This window comes from Hydra vulgaris, chromosome 06 (assembly GCF_038396675.1).
Source record: "Hydra vulgaris chromosome 06, alternate assembly HydraT2T_AEP".
NCBI lineage: Eukaryota > Metazoa > Cnidaria > Hydrozoa > Anthoathecata > Hydridae > Hydra > Hydra vulgaris.
In genome coordinates, this window is record NC_088925.1 from 36,531,546 (window position 1) to 36,552,193 (window position 20,648).

Consider the following 20,648-nt stretch of genomic DNA (forward strand, 5'->3'; position numbering starts at 1 on the left):
TTGTGTTGTTTTGGCATACAACAATGCAAAAATTTTATTGTACAATGATGTGAAATTCAAATAAATGAAACTGTATGCATTTCATATAGGAGAGACCAGGAAGACTTTTTACAGTTTTTACTCTAATTGGGTTTATTTAATAAATTTTTTCAAGTTAATATTTTTTTAAAGTAACAATTTTTTTAAAGATGTGCAATTGCATGTCATTATATGGCCATGCAAATAATACTTTATTTTGAATATTTAACAATGAACTTTTACATACCAAAAATGTGCTAAATAAAAAAGATTTTTAAGTATACATTAAAAATAATAACAACTTTTATCTTTACAAATCATCATATTATATTATGCACAATTTAATGCTCATTTGAGCGTGTTTGTACAGAACCCATGGCAGCCATTACACCTAAGTTAATGGCAAGAAAGAGTCACACTTCTTTAGTAAGTATCTTACTAATGTAAACTTCAAATTGTGTAATTTTTATGTAAATTATATCAAGTTTTACAGTTTAATTTTTAGTTGAAAATTGCATTGGGGCAATATCTACTTAATTTTGATTAGTAGCATTTATTTGTCATTTTATAAAGTTATACTGTCTCTTGTTTATTAAATAATGTTAAAATACTTTAGCATAATATGTCTTAGTGGCCAAAGAGGTTAGCTTGCCACGCTTCTAAAGTACATAATGGGGGTTGAAAATCTTTTTGCTTGATCATTTAATTTTTTCTTTTTAATTTTTCTAATTTTTTAAAATACAATATAAAACATTTTTAAAGTTCTATAAATATATACATAACATAAATAAAGATATGGTATACTATAACATAAGGAAGAGAATTTTTTGAAAAGCCTCAAATTTCTGAAAGCATTAAAACATCAGAAGAAATTTTTCGCGCATATATCATGATAGAGACGCTTATATATCTCGTTATTAATACGCTTAGGTAATTAGTTCTTAGGTAATTAGTAAGTCAACGCGTTTAATACACATTAAAGAGAAAACTTTCTTTCTTATAAGAAAAAAGATTTTACATTTAAACATTTATTTTCTTCAATTAATAGGGCTAGGATCCTAATAAACTGCAGATGGTTTGAAAAAAAAGTTTTATTTTCTACCACTTGCTAAAAGTTTTTGCATTAAAAGCTGTATTAAAAAAAAAAAGATTATATAAAGAATGAGTAATGATCAGTACGGAATAGACTTACCAAGACCCACATTATACAGGTCATATTAAGTCAATTATTTCACATATTTTAAAGTCTATTTCCACATGTAAACTTTTTTATACTAATTGTGATTATTACTTAGATTGGTATTTTTATCTGAACCGCTGATAAATGTTTGTGCAACGGTTACTAAAATGTCATCAAATACATTACCATTCATAATTATAGGAAGATCTAGACTCTTGTAATAAGGATTAGCTGAAAAAAGTTGAGTTTTATTTGAGTTTAAGTTCACCAACCACAGAGAGCCCCAAGTTGTAGTAGAAGTGAGATCCTTTTTAAGCTCAAATGCCCCCCCCCCCCAAGCAATCAGAGAATCAAAGAGATTTTTAAGAATTAATGAAGAAATTACATTCGTGGACTATATGGATGAAGTGCTTGCATTGTTAGTTTCTTCAGAAGAAAAGAAATCTCATTTTAAGGACATGATCTATTTTTGCAATTTGGTGCAAGAGACATGATCTATTTTTGCAATTTGGATGAGCACCAATTGTAGTCTTGCAATCGCACGTCTTTATATGACCATGCAAATAATACTATGTAAATATACTAAATAATACTATGTTTTGACTATTAAAATGTTTTAAAATTTTTGAAATATTAAAAAATGAGCTGAAAAAACTTCTTTTGACTAAACATAAGAGAAAATAAAAATAAATTAACTAGAACTACATATAAATATCAAAAATAAAACACAAAAAATAAACATATAAACAGCGAAAATAAAATCTAAAAAATTAAAGAACTAAGATTATTTAATTACGTTAATTACAAATTACAAAACTTCAAATTTTTTATATATGCAAATGTTTTTTATAATATTATTTGTTACTTATTTAAAAATAGTTTCCATATAAATATAAGATGGAAAAAAGAATATTTTTTATTAGAATGATAAAAAATCATTTCAATAAATTTTATTGAAATGATTTTTTATCATTTTTATTAAAAACTTTTTATTAAAAAGTTTATTAAAGAAACAATTGTTTGTTTAAAGTAGTTGTTTATAAAATTGATAAAAAATCATTTTTTAAAGATAAAAAATTAATACCCATTAGTTCATTTTTTCTTTAACAAATTTTTTTTATCTTTTTAAGTGTATTTTAAGTATACTTTAATGATTCTTATAGAAATATTATTAAAAAGATTTGTTGTTTAAAAAAGTCATCGTTTATAAAATCAAATTAAATTTTTTTTAAAATATATCATTTGTTATAATATATATATATATATATATATATATATATATATATATAAATTACTGATAATGAGTTTTTTTAATTATGTTATATAAATTATACAAGTATGCATTTTTTATAATAAACGATATATTTTTTAAACAAATTTATTTTGATTTTATAAACGATGACTTTTTTAGACAACAAATCTTTTTAATAAACTTTCTGGTAAAGATAAATAAAGTTTTGTAATTTGCAATTAACGTAATTAAATAATCTTAGTTCTTTAATTTTTTAGATTTTATTTTCGCTGTTTATATGTTTATTTTTTGTGTTTTATTTTTGATATTTATATGTAGTTCTAGTTAATTTATTTTTATTTTCTCTTATGTTTAGTCAAAAGAAGTTTTTTCAGCTCATTTTTTAATATTTCAAAAATTTCAAAACATGTTAATAGTCAAAACATAGTATTATTTAGTATATTTACATAGTATTATTTGCATTGTCATATAAGGATGTGTGACTGCAAGATTACAATTGGTACTCATCCAAATTGCTCTTGCACCAAATTGCAAAAATAGATCATGTCCTTAAAATGAGATCTCTTTTCTTCTGAAGAAACTAACAATGCGAGCACTTCATCCATATAGTCCACGAATGCAAATTCTTCATTAATTCTTATAAATCTCTTTGATTCTCTGATTGCTTGGTGGGGGCATTTGAGCTTGATGCCTTTTCTTATTTAGATAAGATGCAAAAACGCATTGTAAACATAATTGGACCTGCTCTTGCAGCCAGCTTTCAACCATTGTCACATTGTCATAATGTTGCTTCTCTTTCTCTTTTCTATAAGTACTATAATGGGCGCTGCTCTAAAGAGTCTCTTGTGCCATCTACTAAAATTTATTTTTGGGTTACTCATCTCATCCTTTTACTGTGGCTGTTCCTAAACCCTCCAAATATTCCTATTTGCCTAGTTTTTTTCCTCGAACATCATTCTTTGAAATCATTTGAACATCATTCTTTGGAACTCGTTCCATTCATCTTGTTTTCCTGATTCATATAACTTTCAATCTTTTAAGTCATTCTTTAATCGTTATCTTGCTTTATAAACTTCATCTTTTCTCTTCCAGTAACTTCCAACTCTAATAGTGGTTGCTTGCAGCTTTGTTGGAAGTAAAAATGTTTAAAAAATAAAAAATATATATATATATATATACAGGCCTCGGTGGGAAGCGAGAGCTTTAGCTTTTGATCTCATCCACACTCCCGTAAAACAGTTTACAAGAGCAAATTATGGCTTACAAAAGTTTAATTTCTTCTCACAAAAGTATAATTATCATTGTAACTAAATTAATAAAACATTTCAATAATTACTTAAAACAATTCATTAAAACAGTCACAATAAACACAATAATTATTTTAAACAATTCTTAAAATGCCTGCATTCTATTAAAATAAAAAAATATAAAACTTTTTTTAAAACCAGTAAAAACAATGCTCATCTAAAGAATTTTTTTATGCTTCAATAAATGACACTTTTTATGTGTATGTTCTTGTAATATTAACATAAGAAATGTATGCTTGATGTGGCATGACAAATCTACAAAAGTTTAAACTTTTGTTAAAAAAAAGACAGAAAAATGAATGTCACATATTTTTGCATATGCAAACGTTGACGTTTGCTTAAAGTTTTAAAAAACACATGCATTACTTCTGAAATTTTTTCCCAATTAATTATGCAACTGATTGTTTTTTATTTATAATAAAAAACAATTAGTTGCTAAAATTTAAATGCATTCTTAATGACTTTAAAAGAAACCATGCTACTATTAACACTATAATATGTATATACACTATTAAGTAAAATAACTAAGTCTATCAAAGATAGTAATTTTGTTTTAGCATGGTTTTTGCATGCATTAACAAAAGCATGCAAAATTTTACTTAAAACAAATGCACTTGCAATTAATTTAAAAAAAACAAGCTTTTTTTTTTAATTTTCTTATTTTTCTATAAGTAAAGTAATGTTTATTTGCATATTAAAAACACTTTTAAATTGTTGAAAAGAATAAGTTTAAGTTTTGCTGAAATCAATAGAATTAATATGTTTATTATATTTTTTATTTTTTATTGTATGTTTAACAACGCTAATAATATGATATTTTTATTAACTTATTATTAAATACGATATTATTATGATATGATATATTATTACGATATATTATATATATAGATATATAAATATAATATTATTTTTAAAAGTTTTAAACAAGAAATGTTAAAACAACTTTTATTTTATTTTTAGCTTCTTTTATTTTAATTTCTTCAAGTTTGTATGTTTTTTTAATTTGTAAAGAAATTTAGCAAACTAAATTGAGAAAAATTCATTATTTAGTTTCAATGGATAACAATTTATAATCATTAGGTCATTGCATATTAACTCATTAAATTGCACGTCCTTTACAAATGCGTAAAAAATTGCTTTGAAGAAATAAAAATTAATTAAACTCAATAAGCATGATTGATATATCTAGTAACTTATTAACTAGAATAAAAATTATTTGAAAATAAAACTCTCTTATATGACATATATCTCTTAAATTAGACATTCATCATTAAAAAAAGATACAAACATCAACGTTCATCAAAAAAAAAACAATTTGTTGCGCCCTGGGCTAGTAACAAGTATTAAACCAAAATTTTGTAATTAATAACCAAATTTTTTAATAAACAAACAGATAACTCTCACAAAAACCAAAAGCTCTCCTAAGAAGCTGAAGCTAATGTTCATTTTAGGAGAGCTTTTTGCTGCTCTTGCACTCATAATTCATTTATACATGCATACAAGGACCAAAAATGTATTGTAAGTGCAGTTGGACCAGCTTTATCTATCAAGCATGAATCTCTCTCTCATTGTCATAAAGTTGCATTTCTTTCTCTTTTCTTAAATTACTATCGTACAATAATGTCATGGTATTCAAAGTAGTTATCATTTCTTGTTTCATCAACCATAACTCATTCTCGCTTGACTCATCATTCAGCAAAGTTTTTTTACCCTGCATGCTCTAAAAACTTCGGATTTTTTTCTTGCATTTCAATCTTTTGGAACTCTTTCAAAACTTAAAAAAATAAAATCTATGGGAAGACATTTTTTTTTTTTTAAATCATAAACACTTTCAGTTTTTTTAACAACTTTGCTGTAGGTTATAACCTGATTTTTTTTTACATCCATAGATCTTATAAAATATAAATCTTAATTCTGACACAACAAAAGTATTAATATGGATGTCATCGAATCTATTGTCATCAAGGTTATAAGGTAGATATATTGATTCAAACGACGATGCTTATGAAAGAATTGGTTTTTTAGAGGTTTTTCCTATAGAACCTTTATCTTGATTGTCTTTTTTGTAAGTTTATTCACCATACTCTTTTTTATTGAACCTGCAAGTCTTTTCTGGAGTATCTGTGGCTATTATAGATAAACCTTTACTCAATGATTGTGCAAATAGAAGTTTATAAAACTTTATTAATTGTCTTTAGGGAATTGTTATGTAGCAACTACTACAATAGCATTGGAGGAAACTTTAGACAGTGTCTGAAGTCTCCCCCAATGGAAGGTATAGAAAAAGTCTTGAGAATTGTTTCAAATTCATTTATAGATTATAAATGCTAACATTTTCAAATGTGCTCAGCCAACCGTTTGTTCAAAAAAAAAAAGCATTATCTCTGACAATGCTAGATGATATCTAGGATTTAAATGATTCTAAAATCTGTTTTTTTGCAAAAAACTATTACTTTAGTGTTTTAAAGCTAAGTTTGTATGTCTACGAACATATCAACCATAGACAACATTGTTCTAATTTTACCAAGGTAAAAGATTTCCTATTACTCATTTTCTCCTTGTGTCTTAAGTTTCCTTGGTCTCCCATAATAATAATAATAATTTAACAATAATAATATTTTTTTTTTAACTTAATTTTATTATTGTTATTTATTGTAACAAATTTAATGCATATATATTCTAAATAGTGTAATTTTTTTTGTTATTTATTGTAAAATGCTTTATTTTATTAGGATAGAAATTTGCAATATTATGGAATATATTTGAACCACCAGACATAAACCCAAAATATATGTAAAAAACATTTCTGTACAATTTTATTAATCTAAAATTTGTGCAGTGACGAAGGGAATAATTTGTGTTTGTATTGCTATTTTATGCAATAAAAATATAGTTTGGTATAATTTGAGATGCAAAAGATGAAGCAAACATTAATTTACAACTCTGAACCAAGTTAATTTTCACCTCAAATAAAATTGAAATTTTTATTGGACTTTAGCAACTCAATCAACTAAAAATTTGAATATTTTATATTTAATGATTTAATTAATTGGTCATCATTAAGCTGATCAGTTTTTAACAAATAATTAGAGCCAAAAACAATTTTAAAAATTCAAATAATACTTACTCTGACCTGCCAAATAAACAGGAAGGAGGGAGGAAGGAAGACAATTAGTAAACTTTAAGTTTCTTTGCTCCCTATCCCAGAGCTTATTAAGATTATTTTATTAATTTGGAAGGAATATAAAATAGTTTCACAATGTTTTTTGTTTTAAGAATTCATTTTTTCTTTCCTCAAAAGTGTTAAATAAAAAACTAATTTTATGTTTTAACTTTTTTACATTATGTAAAAAAGTTAAAACATAAGTTTCTCCATCATAGATAAAAATTTATGAAACCAACTAAAACTAGTTCCAATGCAATAGTGAAACAAAATCAAATTTATTAACAAAATACTACTTATCCTGCTTTCAAATTTCAAAAAAATGAATATTTTTTATTTCGCAAAAGTCTTGAAAAGTCTTGTAAGAATATTAATATCCATATACATATATATATATATATATATATATATATATATATATATATATATATATATATATATATATATATATATATATATATATATATATATATATATATATATATATATATATATATATATATATATATATATATATAAAGAACTCTTATATGTTGTCAGAAAGTTGTTTCCGTATTTTGTTGACAAAAGTAAAATTTAAAATTTAAGACCGGAATTTTTTTTATTAATTGATAGACTGCCTGCCCCAACCAAACCCTCAGTCGATGTAGCAGCACTCCCTTGCGAGTCAGGCTAAAAGATAGTAGATGTAGCAGCACTCTGTTGCGAGTCAGGCTATTTGTCAGTCGATATAGCAGCACTCCATTACAGGTCAGGCTATTTGTCAGTCGATGTAGCAGCACTTTGTTGCAAATCAGGCTATAAGATAGTCGATGTAGCAACACTTTGCGTATGATTTACAGTAAAAAAAATAATAATAAAAACATTTTATTAAAAAGAATAAAAATGAAAACATTTTAATAAAAAAAATAAAAATAAAAACATTGTTTATATTGTTAAAAACATTCAGAATGTTTTTAAAAACATTCTGGTCATTTAAATTTGCGTTTTTGCGGTTTTTTTTAAAAACGATTAATTTGTAATTAAATTAATGGTTTTAACTTTCTGACAACATGCAAATGTTGGACAAAAGTCAAAAGTAATTAAAAGTGACATATGTGTTGGCGTAAGAATCATTTTTTTCCTTCCGTACTTCCCAAATGCAACAATCTATAGAACCATATATATATATATATATATATATATATATATATATATATATATATATATATATATATATATATATATATATATATATATATATATATATATATATATATATATATATATATATATGTATATATATATAGGTATCACAATCATTATTGGCATGTTTCAATTAGTTCAATATCTGATACAAAATATAAATGAACACAAATAAATCAAAAAATTTATGAAAAAAATATTGTGTTATATACAGATGTCAGTATATTAGGGTCCTGCAAAGCGTTCAAGTTTCAATACATACATACATACATACATACATACATACATACATACATACATACATACATACATACATGCATACATGCATACATGCATACATGCATACATGCATACATGCATACATGCATACATGCATACATGCATACATGCATACACGCATACATGCATACATGCATACATGCATACATACATACATACATACATACATACATACATAAAAATGTACCAAGAAAAGTGTACCCCAACAATTTTTGTGAGGGTGCGGTTGTGCCTCACAATGGCAAAATTGTTTTTTTCACTAAGTGTAACTTTTGTGTAATAATATTTTTAAAAACCGCATATATATATATATTTATATTTTAATACATATATATATACCTATATATATGTATTGAAATATATATATATACATGAAATATATATATATATAATATATATATATATATATATATATATACATATATATGTTTTAATTCATATATATATATATATATACATATATATGTGTGTGTGTACATATATATATTATATATATATATATATATATATATATATATATATATATATATATATATATATATATATATATATATATATATATGCTTGTGTATTTTACAAAGTACTTAAAGAACAAATTAGGAAGATTTACTAAATCTAAAAGAACACCAATTTACAATAAATGCTTTATTAAATTTTAATATAAATATTAAATTAATAAAAATTAATTAAATTAATAAAATATTAAATTAATAAAAATTATAACAATGAAAAATAAAAAGACTTAAAAAAACAAAATACAATTTTTAATGAAGTAATTGTGTGGTAATTAATTGGTGCAAATTTAAAAAAAATGACAAAAAGTTAAGTACAGATTCAAGAAAAAAATTATTAATAATAATTATTACTATTATTAATAAGAATTATAATTATTACTAATAATAAATATCAAAAATAATTAAATAAAAAATTTTATAAATATAACTTCAAAATGTAAGAACAAAAATTTATTGTATTTTTATAAATTTATAAAGTAATTTTAATCGAATAATGTAATAAATTTTTCAGTTGGGTTCAAATTGTTCTCAGAAATTTCATTATTTCAAAATATTTTCATGAATTGTTTACATTTTTTTGAAAAATGTAGTTTTTAGAATTGACCAAATAGAAGTTGATATTACTTTTGTTTAAATCTTAAATATATTCATAGAATTGTTTCCAACATGAGTAAATTAATATATATTTGTATATTTTTTAAGTCTATCAGAGTGGTTTATTAACAACTCATTTGTTAACACTTTTCCTTATAGAAATACAGGAAAAAGAGCATGGATCTTGCTGATGGACAACTTTGCCAGCTTGCAATTTTTTTTATATATAATTTAATACTATTTTTTCATTAATCAGTAAAAAAAAAAGTTGTTTTATTGAAATTAATTAATTTACCTCATAATGACTTTCATTTTCAGTAGATGCTAACTTTCCTTGAATTCCCTGTAAAGGCCTCCTTCTTTTGATGTTGGAAGCTATCTTGTCATGCAAATATTTGTTACTAAGTAAAATTGTTTTTGGAATTGCTGAAAAGTTGTCATCTAACAAATTATTTTGTTTATTTAATAAGTTGCCTGCAGATTCTTTGGAAACATCCAAATGGCATTCAAGTGAGTCTTCAAAATCAATTTCTCTAACAGAAGTTTTCAAAGTATCTGTTAAAGTAGATAGATTAGTAGAAGGCTTATTTTCATCTTTATCATTGTTGTTTTCTGATATAATTGTCGGCACAAGAGTAACTAAGTTTTTTGACGTGGACAAGTCCAAAATCTAGTATTGTACGATTTGTTACTTCAAAAAAATAAAACATGCTTTTACAAAATATAATCAAAAATTGTTTAACTAATTCATAGAATTATATCACAGAAAAACAATAAAATATATTTTTAAAGTTTTTCACTTAACAAATAAATTTCAAAATATTGCACTGTGAAAATAGTACTGAGATATAATTAAAATTTAGCTTATTTCATATGCTTTTTAGTGATGTACCGATTAATTGGCATTGGCCTAATTGGCCCCTTTTTGCACAATCAGAATCGGTATCGGCATCAATCTTTTTTTAATAATTTACTGATTTTCCAACCGATGGCATTTTAATATTTTTTATCCTGCATTATGATAATAATTAAATATTAAATAAACTAAACTCTATGGATTACTTAGAATTTTTTTGGGAAATTGTTTATTTTAACGTTGTTTACAGGCAATATTGTTTATTCTTAAGATAATGTTTATAAGCTTTAATTTAAAAGCTGAATGTACTAATACTTTTATTCCATAATGTTGTTTTTAAAATAATTTTATTTTGTGTTGTTTTACTTAAATTAATTGTAAAGGGCGCTGCGCTGAGAAACAAGTTGAGCATGGTACTACCAAGGACGTGGTGGGGATCAAACATCACAAAATAAAATTACTCTATAAACAACTTAATTATCTAAAAATAATTTAGATATCTTAACAACATATGATTGTTGTTTAGATATCCAATTTACTAATTAATTAGTAAAGAATTCTAAGTAAGCTCTTAACTAACTTATCTAAGGGTTTTGACAAAGTTTGGCAGTTTGGTCTTCTCCATAAGCTTGTTTCATAGGGTGTATCTGAGAATGTTTTTGAGATGATCAAATTGTTTCTTTTTAACTGCTTTATTAAAGTCATCCTTGAAGGCCACTGCTCTATATGTCCAGTAACTTTTGGGGTACCTCAAGGTTCTATCCTTGGTCCTATTTTGTTTCTTATCTACATTAATGATCTTCCTGACAACCTTACATCTAAAGTAGCTCTTTTTGCTAATGACTCAATTTTAAACTGCTGTCTTAAAATAGGTAGAACATGCAAGGAGTGCTCCTACATTGCATGAGGGTTTTGGTTTTTATATATATATATATATATATATATATATATATATATATATATATATATATATATATATATATATATATATATATATATATATATATATATAGGACCTGTAAAAGTTGAACAAAAGTTTTACCATATTTTATTGACATAATAAAAATTAAAAAATAAGACCAGAAAGTTTTTTTAGACTAGTTTAGTACACTATTCACATGTTCTACTTATTTTAATCCATGTATGTAAACTCCTTGAATGTCTTACCTATTTCAGTAAACGTTTGTATACTAAAAAATAAATAATAAAATAATTAAAATTGAGAAAAAGAAAAAAAAAAAAGAAAACATAAAAAATAAAAGCAAACACATTAAAAAAAATTCGATTTAATTAAGTTTGCCTTTTGGTGGTAATTTTAAAAAACAATTTATGTGCAATTAATTTATTGGTTTTGGCTTCACAGAAGTGTTGGACAAAAGTCACGTAATTTGGTATTTAGTGGAAAATAAAATAATTATGATAAATAATTACATTTTAGTAAATAGTTGTGTTAGCTACACTGTAATGTTTTGTATTATGTCATAAATACAATCGACAACAACGGTTGTTTTTCTGATATTTATTTATTCAAGCATCGTAATGTTTTCTAGAAAAATTGTTAAAAAGAATGTTGTATTTGACTTTTTTTAAATTGAGTTTGCTTTTTTATTAAAACAATTAATTATAAATATTATTTTGTTTCATATTTCTTCCTATTTTCATATAAGAAAATTTAATAAGTAACTCTTTTTCTTTGTGAAGTTTTTTTGTTTAATTTGAAAAGTTTTTAAGTTGCACTGAAGTAATAGCTCCAAGCTAGAGAGGGAGTAATTATAAAAAAAATCTTTTGTAATTAAAACCTGTATGAAAGAGTTCCATACTTTTAAAGTTGTTTTTGTGTTACAAAATTCAAATTAATTGCTACAGCAATATTGATTAGGGCTTCTTAAATAATTTTCTTTGATGCAGGTCAGACATTCAATAAAAATTTAACTTCATTCTACTATCTCCTGTTTTGTTACTTGGTGCTGTTATTCAAGATTAAATTATCAAAAAATAATCTGTGACAATAAAAACATATCATTTTTATAACACAACTAAAGTTAAAACAAACTGCATTTAAAACTAACTCACAAAAAGATGAATAGAAAAATGAATGAATAAATATCAAGATATTCAAAATATTGAAGTTTGCAGCTATCTTTTAGTAAACAATATTGATGCATTTGAATATATTTTTTACGCATTCAAAAAACGCATTTAAAATACTTTTACATTTTTATATAATTTTTTTAAACAATTAACTTTTAGTTATGTTCTTGCCTAGATTTGATTGAATTTTTTTAAATTTTTTAAGGCGTGGCTAATAATTACAGATTGTTAAACTTTGTCCTTATTTACTACTTTTATGTATATTTGTGGAAATCTGTCTAACAAGTAAGTAGAAAAGAGAAAACAAAATCAGGTTATAAACACATGATGGTTGTAAAGATACTTCACTTTTTTGTAATTTACATAAAATTTATATCTCTTATTCCTTTTTTCAATGCATTGAAATAGCGAGTTTAAATGATTAAAATTAATCAAAGTTTTTTGAGAAATTTTTGTATTGCCTTATCATATTAAATCAGAACAGTTGTAATTTATTTAGTGAATTTTAGATTTTATAGTATTTTTTTGATTGTAATTTAAGAATAAATAATGTTTTATAACTTAATCAAGCTATTGATTTTTTATTTTGTTTACTATTTTTTATTTTGTAACTATTGTTTAATATTTTTGTTTACAATTGAAAAAAAAACTAGTAACTTATGTAGAAGACCAATTTTCACAAGTATATAGTAACTCTTTCGCACCAAAACAGAACGTTAAAAACCCTGTAGTAATAAATCAATAAATAAAGTGTTTGTCTAGCAAAGCCATTATTCAAAACTACTTAATTTTATGTTCGAAAAGATAACTTTAATGTCTCTAATGAAAATGTCACGTAAAATAATAGCTGCTGATTGACAAAGTAATGAATCTGAATATAGTGATAGTTGGTGATTCAGAGACAGAACCTTATATAACTGGTAGTTTTAAGTCTTAATTAGTATTTTTATGACTTTTTATAAAGTCAGACCTTTTTTTTGTTAAAAAAAAAAAATTCAAAAGTCACAGGACCTTTGTGTATGCCATCATTGGTATTTCATTTTTTTCTTAAAAGAGACACAATCTCTATTTATTTATCTTTCAGAAAATATATAATTATTATGGGGTGTCAATATAATGCCTTCTATCTCTATTATATCATTATCAGTATAGTATATTTATTTTTACTGCTTACAAATATTATATACAAGTGCAAAAGAGCTAAAGGAGTAAATAAAAGAAAAAAAATAGAAATTTTATTAAAATTATTTTTTTTTAATTATTTTTAATGGTTGCAACTAAAATTACTGTATTGTATTAAAACACAAATTTTAATAAAATAAACTAGGATACCTCATCCTTATCTTGATTTTTATTTTCAGTAGACTTTAAAATTCTTTGATATTTTGAAGGTTTTTTTCTTTTGATATTAATAGCTTTCTTATCATGCAAGTATTGGTTATTAAGCAACTTTGTTTCTGATATCGCTAAAAAACTGTTTCTTAAAAAAGTATCTTGAAGGTTTAATACATCATCTGTAACTGAAGTAAAAATATAAGTGAAAATATAAAAATATATGCTTACTATTTAAGATCTGTTTAATAGATGTTAAACAAAATAAAGACATTAGTTTATAGTTGCATCAGTACAGGTTTTAACATTAGAGTGATGGAGAGTGCAGTACTAATTTTGAATTAGTGCTCTCCTACATTAAAACAGCTTTAAACTAGCAACTATACATTAGTAATACAAAATTGTTATATAATTATCAGGGTTTTTTTATAACTGTTATATTAAATATTAAAATTAATATAAATACCTAAGTCATCAACTACTGAGTTTTCTGTTACAATGCCTTCTTCTAACTTTTGCAGGTCTGGTGTACCCATTTTAATATTAACATGAAAAATAACATAAACCAATAGATGTAAACTTCCTAAAACATTTTAAATCAAAGTAACATCTAAATGTAATACGCTAATTTTTCCATAACGAAAGTGAAATCATTGACATTATACTTGATATATATATATATATATATATATATATATATATATATATATATATATATATACATATATATATATATATATATATATATATACATATATATATATATATATATATATATATATATATATACATATATATATATATATATATATATATATATATATATATATATATATATATATATATATATATATATATATATATATATATAAAGTATAATGTCAATGATTTCACTTTGATTATTTATTACTTATTATCAAATTCGGTAAAGCTTATAAAATCTCACTTAATACTAGAAAAAAACCAAATAGTTTTTAATTTAAAAAATAGTTTTTAAACTATTGAGCAACCAAGTTTTTATATTAATAGAGAGATATTAACTCTCTACAAACCTGTAGATGAACTTAGAATTATGTTAGACAAAAAAAAAATTTTAATTTCTATTCCTCCTATATTAATCTGTTGGTATGTTAATCAATTAAGGCAACTTTATCCACTAATAAACTTTATATAATATTTATCATGCTAAATTTGGTTCTTACTTAAGATATAAATGCCATAACTGGGAACAAAATTTTTATTTTAGTTACAGACAATGTATTAATTCATACTGATGTTGGTATAGGCATTTAGATTTTTCTAGAAACTTGTATAGCTTGTTATGCATAGCTTTTTCAAAAAGTTTGCTTAAGTTGGAAAATAGGGAAAAGAGTGGACAGTTAAAAAAGTTTAGTAAGGGCTTGTTTATAAATTGAAATGACTCTAGCTACTTTGAAAACTTTAGGAAATATATACTTAAAAGAATTATTTATCATAAAGAAGCTTGGAGATTATGTGAGAAGTTTAAGAAAAAATGTAGGTATGCTATTAGGTCCATAACTTTTTGCAAAACAAATTGCTTTAATGTGTAATATTATCCAACCTATCATTAATATATATAACAAATAGCATGGGCCCCAGCATCAAGCCTTGAGTCACTCCAATAGTTACCTTTATCCAATTTGATGTAGAATCTCCTAATATGAATGTTTGTTTTAAATTAATCAGGAAAGCACGAATACACTTTATTAATTTATTATCTCTCCCATATATGTCTGATTTATAAATGATTTTTTGTGGGGAACCTTGCCAAATGCTTTGGCAAAATCAAAGTATATAATATTGATCAATATTCTTAGATTTAAATTCTATATATAAACCAATATTTGTTGTTTTCTCAAAATCAATTTGGTTGGGCTTAGCACAATTTGAAGATGGACTCAAATTTTTTTAAATTATTTTTTATGGTTGCAACTAAAAATACTGTATTGTATTAAAACACAAACCTTAATAAAGTAAACTAGGATACCTCATTCTTATATTTATTTTTATTTTCAGTAGACTTTAAAACTCCTTAATACTTTGAAGGTTTTTGAACTTTGTCACCAGATTCACAACTTTAACCAAATTAGTGTCATAAATAAATTGCTAGGTAAGCACATTATCAAGATACGTTTAAATTTATAAACTTATATCTAGAAAAGCAGAGGCCTAAGAAAAAATTCTCAACAGGATTCCTGAATTAACAGAATTGGTTGAAAAATAATTTTAATTATAGTTATAAATTTAAATCTATGTTTTAAATAAGATTCAAATCATTTTAGGAGAACTCTATGAGTTCTGCAATTTGCTAATTCAGTGACAAGGATAGCATGGTTAACTGTGTTGTAAACCTTTAAAAGACAATAAACACTCAATAAGCAAATTTATTTTTATATAATGATTTTCAAATAACCTTTGTAAAATTCAATGAGTATAGATAAACAAATGTTTGTCTAATTACCTATTGAAATTTAAAAATACAATTAAAAATTGAAAATTTTGTATAGCCTTACATTCATCACTTTTTTAAATATTTTGCCTACTTTAAACAATAATGAAATATGTTTGTAATTAACAAGCTTATGTTTAAAGTTATTAATGCAAATTGAGATAACATTGGTAAATTTGAAGAAGTTTAGTTAGAGAATTTTTAAATGATTGTTTACAATTTTTCAAATAGGATTGGATATAAATTTGATTGATAACTTTAAAATTAAAGTATTGAATTCAGGAACATTCACTTAAAGTATTTTAGTGAATGTTCTAGAAATATTATTTTATTTTTTCGAGACTGCTGCTAGGATATATGATTTGATGTCCTTTAACATACTTAAAAGCAACTTTTTAAAAATTCAACTGTAGCTGGTGAAAGTCATTAATTTTTGTTATATCTTAACTGTATATCCAGTGTAATTTATATACAACATAAAAGTTATTGAATTTTGTTAGCTATCAATACATTGAACAAAAGAGGCTTTAATCTTTGTTGAAAAGCATTAAACCACTTTCCTTGCAACAGTTTTTAAAAAATAATGTTTCTGGATTTTATATAAAAAATTAGTATTTTCTGATTAATAACTTTGTCGAAAAAAAGTTTTAGATGTCATGTTTATTAAATGTTATAGTCCACAACATTTATTAAATATTAAATTAGAGTTATATATAAATTACAAATTATAAATATTTTTTGTATCTAATATAAATTTATCATTTTGCTTAAATTTTTACATAAAAAAGCCGTAAATTGTTTATTCTTTATATTATATTATTTATAATATAGATAATATATTATAAAGTATTAAAAGATTAATATAGATAATATATTATAAAGAATAAACAATTTACGGCATTTTTTATGTAAAAGCTTATCTAAAATTATAAATTTTTATAAGATTGAAATCTTACTATAAAAAATATTTAAATAGTATAAATTAAATTTATAAACAATACAAAAAATATATATAATTTGTAAATTAAATATAATTTTAATTTGATGTTTATTAAACGTTATAGACTATAACATTTAATAAACATGACACTCTTTTTAAATAAATTTATAAACAATACAAAAAATATACATAATTTATATCGGCTGTTTATAATCTGTAAATCTTACCAATGCGACATTTTTGATTCGCTTTGGTCATACAACAAAACGTTTTATGTATATAATCCCGTACAAGTAATTATATAATAGTAGTTAAGTACTTGTAGTATTGCGAATTAAGCATTTTTTTATTTATTTGTATTTGATTATTAAAATAAACACTTTCACTATATAGCTTTTCATTAAATTACAAACAACAAACATGGCGTTTTTCCACATGGCGTTGAAAAGGAATATGGTTGCTATCTTTACACTAGAGAAGGGGTTCATATTTCAATATTTTTATACGGTGTAAATGTTAAAAAAGTAAGTTAAATGTGCCTAAAATTAGCATTATAAGTATACAACATATTATTACGCAACAATATATTGGCACCATTCGTGCGTATAGTGGCGGGCAACATTTTTCTCTAAAGGCAACTAAAAATTCAAAATTAAATTTTTACGCTCTCTGTTATTATCCTATCAAACAGCGATTAAAACTAGTTAATAAAAAAATAACAATTTGATTGTAAAATTGACTTTAAGGCACATACTAAGACTTTCTGTCATGGTCTTGTAAAGCTTCTTTTAATTGTGGAATTGTTTAACTTTGAAATTGTTTTGTTTAGGAATTTTTTGGTTCATAATAGATTTTTGGGTTGATGAATCGTCTTATTGTCTATTGCAACGTCTAACTTCTTCATTGAGGAAGTCTCGATTTATTATTGATAAAATAATTTTACTTTTATTTTTATTTGAATAAAATAAAATGAATACTTACTGCTCAATTGAAAAATAATCCGAAATTTTTTAATAAGCCGAAAATTGTTGTTAAAAATTGTTTTATATTAAATGTTACTTAAAAAGTTAAGTAATATTATATTTTTAAGTAACCTCGACAGTATTTTTTTCTAATGAAATCACAAAATAAGCAATAAAAATACAAAAGCCGAAACCAAAACGTGGCACTTTCGTTCTTTTGCGGATAATAAGAGAATTATTGTCTATTGTACATACTTAAAATTTGAACAGAGTTTATAACTTTATATGCACATTTATGATTTTATTTAAATTAACAGGAAAAATAAAGATAATTTGATAGTTTATATGTTGCCGGCTTTGCAACCTCTAATTTTATTCGGTCAAGAAACGTGTTGGTGTCCCGCCAATCCAGTCCGCAATTGACTGACGTTCAGTGAAGTAGCCGAAAGAGGTTGCCTGTGGTTTTAGCTTTCTCAGTAAAAATATCAAGATGTATAAATGAATGTATTAGTGTATAAGATTCTTATAATTATTGATCAAGCTTGTTAAACATTTTTTTGTTTAATTTTCCATGTCAGCAACTTTAAAACATCTACTTTCACTTTCATAAAAAATTTAAAATATTTACCAATACATAGATGAAATGATCTTAAACTCTTTTGAAGTTTTATATTTTCAAAACTGAAATAGTAAAGTTTTTTATATTTCAACTTCCCAATACCGCTCTTTTTTTCTGTAATTTTGATCCAAGCCTTCACTAAACATATTTTGTTATATAACACGGTACTTAATACTGCTGCTGCTCATTTGTGCTTGTTTTGAAACAGTTTTACGTAATGGAAAAATTGTCCCAACGTAAAGGTTAACCTGTAACTTGTCCCACATAAAATATATCTTAACCTGTCATAAACCTGTATTTTGACCCACATAAAATGTATCATAACCTGTAATAAATCTGTTTTTTGACACACATAAAATATTCTCATATGTATAGTGCATATGAGAATAATAAGTTTTGCGACATCAGTTGTGAAGAAGGCGTGAACATCCTTTTAAATGCTCTTCCGCGGTGCTCTGTGATAAGATCTTATGGACTTCTTGGGGCATATTAAAAAAACGAAAATTATTTTAATGTAATTTTTAGTCATCGATCAAAGATTTGTTGTATATGCTGTAATATCCTTCGATCAATGATATCACAGGATATACAGTAGGGGTGTTCAAAAAAATAAAATTTTCAAAATGCAAATACACAAGAAGCCAAATTTGGGGTAAAAACAAAAATTGACATTGTGCTCAAGCGGCAAGTACCTCGAAAAAGCCCCAAATTGTTCCTAAATTGTTTGGCTTTTAGTGGAAAGAAAATCTCAATATTTTGTAAAAAATTATTTTTTAATGTGATCATAATGGCTTTCAGTTTATTTTAGATTGTTGTGTATCCTAGTCTTTTCCTAATTATTGTTTATATTAAATTGTTTATATTAATTTCACAAAAAAATATTCCAGCGCAAATGCACAAAAAAAGAATTTTGCTCCAATACGCAAAAAAAAACTTTTTTTTTGAATAAATTATGCGAAATCTTTTTTTTATTTTAAACAACACTTATGAAAAAACCAGGATACACAACAATCTAAATAAAAAATTTAGACCATTATGATCACATTAGAAAAAAAATTATACAAAATATTGAGATTTACTTGCGCTCGAAGCCAATTAATTTAGGAACAATTTGGACATTTTTCAGGGCATTTTGCCGCTTGAGCACAAGATAAACGTCAATATTTTGGGAATTTTTTTTTTTTGTAATCATATTTTTTTGATATTTGCCCCAAATTTGGCTTCTTGTGTATTTTTTATTAACAGCTATTCATTATGGTTAATTGGATATTTAAGTAATTATTACTGAATTGAACGTATTGTAATAAATTGTATAAGCATTTTGAAATGCTTATACTCCGTTCTAAACAATTCAGTAATAACTAATTAAACCTATGCCAAATGAGGAGGCCTTGCAAAATATCGGGATGGCGGAGACCTGTGAACAAAAGCCTTAAAACGCTTACCCTCTCGACCCCCAAAATGAGAAGGGTGTAAATTTTGCATGGTCATAACTTTTTTGTAATTTACAATATTTTTCTACAAAAATTAAAATCTGTCGATAAATTTAAATTTAGTTTTAGATGTTAAAGTTAAAAATTTTTCTATTTATTTCCCTCACGTTTGGCCAGGGAAGGGGGGAGCAAACGCTTTAGGGCTTTTTGTTCCCAGGCCTCCGCCATCCAAATTTTTTGCAAGGCCACCTCATTCGGCATATTAACAAACTTAAGTTTGCATGATGCGTAAAAGTGTTCTATCTGGGACATCAAAAAATCCTGAGGGGGCCAATGCACACATGCCACCCCTTATATACTGGCCCTGAGTAAGACCTGAGGGCCGTGGTTGATGGGACGGAGTCACCACCAAAAAAACGTGTCAATGGCGTCTCAAAATCTTCCAAATTTGA

At 24.4% G+C, this 20,648-nt stretch overlaps 1 protein-coding gene across 2 annotated transcripts in view; it reads right to left on the minus strand.

Moving 5' to 3' along the window:
- LOC101241521 (uncharacterized) overlaps window positions 1-18,298 on the minus strand; it is a 48,481-nt gene extending 30,183 nt beyond the window's left edge. Inside the window, exons 1-4 of one of the 2 annotated variants that reach the window (XM_065800011.1) lie at window positions 18,164-18,298; window positions 14,239-14,355; window positions 13,773-13,960; window positions 9,789-10,163 (exon numbers count right to left, since the gene is read on the minus strand). In XM_065800011.1, coding sequence (XP_065656083.1) covers window positions 9,789-10,163; window positions 13,773-13,960; window positions 14,239-14,308 — 633 coding nt within the window. In that variant the 5' untranslated portion in view covers window positions 14,309-14,355; window positions 18,164-18,298. Of the gene's footprint in view, window positions 1-9,788; window positions 10,164-13,772; window positions 13,961-14,238; window positions 14,356-17,409; window positions 17,602-18,163 lie in introns of those variants that run through there. The other variant, XM_065800010.1, reaches the window with a different exon arrangement.
- Between the last annotated feature and the right edge of the window lie 2,350 nt (window positions 18,299-20,648).